The 6,000-nt window shown below is 54.0% G+C and overlaps 1 protein-coding gene across 1 annotated transcript in view; it reads left to right on the forward strand.

The window, feature by feature from the left end:
• Wwp2 (WW domain containing E3 ubiquitin protein ligase 2) overlaps positions 1 to 5,722 on the forward strand; it is a 150,995-nt gene extending 145,273 nt beyond the window's left edge. Inside the window, exons 18-24 of the mRNA XM_036188023.1 lie at positions 1,115 to 1,248; positions 1,543 to 1,683; positions 2,108 to 2,228; positions 2,530 to 2,634; positions 3,582 to 3,678; positions 3,827 to 3,899; positions 3,983 to 5,722. Of these exons, the coding sequence (XP_036043916.1) occupies positions 1,115 to 1,248; positions 1,543 to 1,683; positions 2,108 to 2,228; positions 2,530 to 2,634; positions 3,582 to 3,678; positions 3,827 to 3,899; positions 3,983 to 4,082 (771 nt within the window). The 3' untranslated portion in view covers positions 4,083 to 5,722. The remainder of the gene's footprint in view (positions 1 to 1,114; positions 1,249 to 1,542; positions 1,684 to 2,107; positions 2,229 to 2,529; positions 2,635 to 3,581; positions 3,679 to 3,826; positions 3,900 to 3,982) is intronic.
• The last annotated feature ends 278 nt before the right edge of the window (positions 5,723 to 6,000 follow it).

Genomic DNA, 6,000 nt, shown 5'->3' on the forward strand with positions numbered 1-6,000 from the left:
TCTAACCTGAAAATGAAAAACAACAAAGCTAGGTAGTTGTGGAGAAGAGAGAGATTTCTCGGTGGCCATGTGGGGCTGTCACATGGTTTCTTACATTACTATGCGGAAGCCCATGCCATGCTGTTCATCTAAGTCCATGGAGACTTACAGGATGTGGCTGGGTCAAGCAAAGCCCTAACTGGCTGCCTACTGCCTTTGTCTTGGAGGTGCTGTGTCTTTCCTGAGCCACAATGGCAAGGGGACCTTTGGAAATGTCTGCTGAGACACTGGACCTTCTGGAAGAGAGTTAGGGATCAGCATGGGCTGAGATCAGAGCCACAGTGAGCTGGCTGGTGCAAGGCAGGGGGGGTTGCAGCAACCATAGTCTCCTAGAAATACGGGCTCAACATAGCGGTGGAGAGGGCCATGCAGTGTCCCCTGTGATGACCCACACTGAGCAGGGACCTATGAGGCTGTGGTATGACTGTGGCCCAGTGCCAGCTTTTCTTTGTTGATGTCCTCAGTCTTATCCCACATTCCCTCCTCTGGATACCAAGGGACCTAAGGCTTTGTCACTAAATATGGCCATTCCTATCATCTGGAAGTTCTTGGCTAAATGCTGGCAATGGCTCCAGAAGTGGGCACATTCTTCCTGGGTCTAGAGCCCTGCCTGGCCCAGCAGCAGACAACGACAGACCAGTGAGACTCTTAGACTATTACTCACCACTGGCTGCCAGCTCTCGCCAGCCTCAGTGTCTACATTATTTTTGGCCTCTTGTGCCATCCGCTCACAGTGCCAGTGAGTCAGGGCTGCCACCTGGAGCAGTTATGAACAAGTTTTCCCTGGAAGTGGGGGACAGGCCTCTGCTAGAAGGGGAGTGGCCTGGCCAGTTTGCTGGGCAGACAGACAGTGGGCCTGCTTTGCCTGCCCTGTGGCTTTTAGGGTGGGATGAGTCTGTCCCTATGCCCAGGTCAGAAAAGACGTGCTTGTTTCCCAAGTCTCCCCTTCAGATAGGGCAGCTGGCTCTCGGGGAGCCCTTCCACGGGGAGAGAGCCGACACCCAGAGAACCCCAGGTCTGCCTCGGGTGCTGGCCAGGAACTCTAACCCGTTTGCTGTGCCTCTTCCTGGCCCAGGCTCTGTACCATGGCAAGTTCATCGACACAGGCTTCACCCTTCCCTTCTACAAGCGGATGCTCAACAAGAGACCAACTCTGAAGGACCTAGAGTCTATTGACCCCGAGTTTTACAACTCCATTGTCTGGATCAAGTGAGTCCTGGCTTGCCCTGCTCTGGTGGAGCCGAGCACTGATTGACCAGTTGGTACCCTGACCCTGATTTCCTCTACCAGAGAGATCCCTGGGTGATTACCTGGCCTCCCCAAAGCCTGTAGAGATGAGAGCTTCTAGGTCCCCTGTTCTAGAATTCTCTCTCTGCACTGGCCAGGGTTCCTGGCCACCTGTCAGTGCCTAGTGCCTGTTGGGTGCCTTAGTAAGAAGTCGGGCAAGTCAAGGGCAGACCTTGATAAGATGGACATCTTCCCCCTTGGCCTCCTGTGTCCCAGAGAGAACAACCTAGAAGAGTGTGGCCTGGAGCTGTTCTTCATCCAGGACATGGAGATCCTGGGCAAGGTGACAACCCATGAGCTGAAGGAAGGTGGTGAGAGCATCCGAGTCACAGAAGAGAACAAGGAAGAGTATATCATGTGAGCCTCGGGCCTGGGAGAGGGGATGCCACAAGAAAAGGACTCTACCCTGTTCTTGGTCCATCTTGGAGCAGGCCCCACTGTGCAGGAATACCCTTGGTATATCTGCCTTGGTTGGTCACATAATGACTTGAGCTATGGACCTGAGGCCTCTGGCCTTGGTTACCTGCTCCAAGTTGATCTTTTTGTGTTCAAGAGCCTTCCCAACTGCAGGGAACTTTTAAAAGAAATATAAAGCTAAGATGTTGCCGTCTCTCCTGACCCAGAGGGTTTCTGTGTCCAATGCTGATGTACAGACCTCCCACCCAAGCTCTTCTGGTTGCTTGGTCTATTCCATTGAACCATATAGTTGTGTAAGTATGAGGTTCAGCAGTAAAGGAGCAGTGAAGCCTGGCCTCCATCAGTGGCTCCTCTCTGGTTTTAGGCTGCTGACTGACTGGCGATTCACCCGAGGTGTGGAAGAACAGACCAAAGCCTTCCTGGATGGCTTCAATGAGGTGGCCCCTCTGGAGTGGTTGAGATATTTTGATGAGAAAGAGCTGGAGGTGGGTGCCAAAAGTTGTGGGCCCTTGAGTTCAGTGCTTCTGGGGTGCCCCAGATCCATGATGTGCACACAGAAAGTCACCCACCAAGCCCCCCACTTCAGCAAGCTAGGCAGCAGCACAGGTAGTGTCTGTCCCTGATCCTCAGCCCTGACTTCCCCGTGCTTAGAGAGCAGGGCATTCAAACTTGGGAAAGAACTAGCAGGCGGACGAAGTTTGGGAGTCACCTGTGGTGAGAGGAGGCAGCAGCGTGTGGGTGTGCAGCCGTGCCATGGGGAGGGCACTGACACGTCCCTCCCTGCAGCTGATGCTGTGCGGCATGCAGGAGATAGACATGAACGACTGGCAGAAGAACGCCATCTACCGGCACTACACCAAGAGCAGCAAGCAGATCCAGTGGTTCTGGCAGGTGCGAACTGGGCTTGTGTCGCCCTGGAGGGGGGGGGCAAGGGTCTGTCAGGGATGATTACCAGTTACCCGATGGACACGAGACCTACCTAGACGCCAGACTCAAGAACCCTTCATCTTTGACATATTCCTACCCTCCCCAACTTGGAGAAGTAGAGGACAAACCTATCCCTGGGCAGGACAGAGGTGGTTGTGGGTGTATTGTTGGCACCTTGCATGACAGGTTGTCAGCAGTCAGTTTGGGCCCAGTCTCTAGGAGCCAAGGGGACCCACAGCCAGGAAGTTCGGCTGCAGTCAGAAGGGGTGAGATGGAAGGCACACTTGTCTGCAAAAATGCAGTGAGCCCATTGTCCTGAATTGAATGACTTGGTTCCTTTATATATGTGGTATTATGTAGGTTTTACAGCTGTTTAACAAGGAGAGCATGCATGGAAAAAGATATATGCAAATATCCGTGTGTGTGTGTGTGTGTGTGTGTGTGTGTGTGTGTGTGTGTGTGTGTGTATTTGTATTTCTGTATAAAGTTTTTGTGGAGGTATGCTTCACATGGCTTGCAATTCACCATCTTAGACATTTTAAAGTGTTCAGTTCAGTGGCTTTAGCTCCTTCCCTGTGTTGTGCATTATTCAACTCCACTACATTTCATTTCCCTAAGAAGAAGCCCTGTTTCCACCAAACAGCCACTCCCAACCTTGGTGTGTCTTTAAAAGCAGCATGTGGGGGAGGAGGAGGGAAGGATGCCAGGCCCAGGATGTCCCTGAGGCCAAGCAGTGTCCCATGGACCCTTGGGATGTTCTACAAATACCCTCAAAGGAAGCATCTTTGAAGGCCCCTGATTGGTGTCTGCCTCCCGTGCCCACTGTGCTTCCCCACCCCCGCAGCCTGGAGATGTCCCTGCTAAGGTCTGACATGCTGGGCGAAGGGCTCCCTAACTCCTTGGAATTATAGGTGGTGAAGGAGATGGACAACGAGAAGAGGATCCGGCTGCTGCAGTTTGTCACGGGAACTTGCCGTCTGCCTGTTGGCGGATTTGCTGAACTCATTGGTACGTTTTCCCTCTGTCCTCCTGGGGCTTTGGCAGGGGGTGAGGACAGCCCGGGGCATGCACATCTTCCTGGAAGTTGGGGAGGGTAAGGTTCTTGCTTTGGGAAAGGCCATCTGTGTTGACATAGTACACTTGCCTTGGATGGCAGGGAGCAACGGACCCCAGAAGTTCTGCATTGACAGAGTTGGCAAGGAAACCTGGCTGCCCCGGAGCCACACATGGTGAGTTTGCTAGAAGCCGGCAGGCTGGGAGGCAGGCTGGCGAGGGCAAGACACTTGGAACCCTGCTCTTCTGTCTTCTACAGCTTCAACCGTCTGGATCTGCCACCCTACAAGAGCTATGAACAGCTGAAAGAGAAGCTGCTGTATGCCATCGAGGAGACCGAGGGTTTTGGACAGGAGTAGCCGAGGCTGTCCCTCCCATGCCCTCCAGCACACGTAGTCTTGATTCCTTCCTGCTTGAGATGCCATTGGCTGCACAGCCCTTGGGAGGCCCCTTTGGATAGTGGCCCTGTGTGGGACCGTGATATGATCATGTTGGTGACCCAAGAGTCTGACCCTAAAGAGGTTCTGTGGCCCCTTTCTCCTACCTGATGGCGACGGCAGTCTGGAAATAAAGCACCCCCGTCGTCACCTTTGACTTTACCAACTATTGCAAAGTCAGAGGGCTGCCCCTCTGCAAGATCACCCCCTCCACTAGGACCAAGTCTAGGTGTGTGTGTGTGTGTGAGGGAACATGCCCTGCCTCAGAGGGCTGCCACAGAAGCTGGGCCTCTCATGTTAGTTGAGCAGATAGGCTGTGTGGCTTAGCTGACTGGACCCAGGAAGCCAAGGGGCTTTGCCAGCAGAAGAGGCCCCGCTTTCCTAGACCTTTGCTGGAGTCTGTGAGGAACAGGCCTGAGGGAGTAACTCTGCACCAAAGCTCTCTTAGGTATCCTCCCTGGCGGCCTGCAGCCGAGGGACTGAGCAGCAAGCCCCCAGTGCCGACAGTCGTCTCTTCTAGCAACCAAAGGGTTGAAGAAGCCACCACCTGTGTGTCAGCGGGGGGGGGGGGGGGAGACAGCAGCCGCCCCAGACGTCGTCCTGTGACATAAACTTGACGTATATTTGTGTGTAGGCTTGCCTTCTTTTTGTTTGGGTATGCTGTTACCCCTCTATCAAGGAGCCGGTTCTCCAGGTGTTCTGGGTCCTTGAGGGCTCAACCCTCTAGATCCAATAGCTTCCCAAACGGCTGCTCCTCTCAGGAACCTGCTTAGTTAGCAGTTCCCCAGCTCAGGAGGCCTGGCTCTGTGGCCCAGTGCATCCCCGCCATCCTGTAGCCTTTGTTAGACCAGGCAGCCCCCAGCTAGGACCAGGTTGACAGCGCTGCTCTTCCTCAGTGGCTTATGGAGCTCACAGTGGCTTAGGATGGAGCACATCTTGGCCAGCCGAGTGTTTGTGCTGTGCAGGCATGAGGCTTTATCTGACCATGGGAAAAGACACTGGCTGGATTTATGATGCTCCTGACAGCCTCCCATGTAGGTACACAGGCCCCTCTGGGGTGTCAGAGTGGTTATAGCGGCACACTCCCTCATGCAGACTCCCTGTGCAGACTAGCTCTGGGGCACCCCAGGCATGCTCTCAAACTAGTCACAGGTGCCTTCCAAGGACAGTCCCTTTCTACCTTCATTACCTGCCCCCCCCACACCCCATGTAGCCTGTGGCCCCTCCCCCAACATTGCACATGCTGATCTGAGTGGCTCAGCTTACTGCTACTCATCCCTTCCTCTCCCATGCAGTTTCGTACCATACTCCCCACGAGCATCACAGAAGCTACTCTGCTGGGTGGGGGACCAGCTGCCCCCAAGGTAGGAAGCATCAGGCTCACAGGTGTTCGTGTGTGTGTGTGTGTGTGTGTGTGTGTGTGTGTGTGTGTGTGTGTGTAATGAAAGTGTGTACAGAAAGGCCTGTGCTAGCTTGTACCAAGTTGGTTGACAGATTGTTTTGTGATGCCTGCCCCTGCCTTGGTATTGCCAGTTTCTTGTGCAATAAACAATCAGCAGCTGTGGGTGGTGTCAGTGTGGCTGTTTACACACACTCTGTCCTGGAAAACGGCTTCCAGCCCCACAGGTCTTCTAGAATCCCCAGCCCAAAGTAGAGTGATAATGCCCCAGCCTTGCTGCCCTTGAAAAGTTTGGGTACCAGTAACCAAGGTAGCCTTACTTCTGGAATGGGTGGTGAGGCCTTCTGCAGAGGTCACTTGCTTCAGCCCTGGTCACTGGGTCGTACGCTCTCAGCAGAAGAGGGCTGTCACTCATCCAGGAAGTGGCTCAGGTCGCATGAG

This window comes from Onychomys torridus, chromosome 5 (genome assembly GCF_903995425.1).
Source record: "Onychomys torridus chromosome 5, mOncTor1.1, whole genome shotgun sequence".
NCBI lineage: Eukaryota > Metazoa > Chordata > Mammalia > Rodentia > Cricetidae > Onychomys > Onychomys torridus.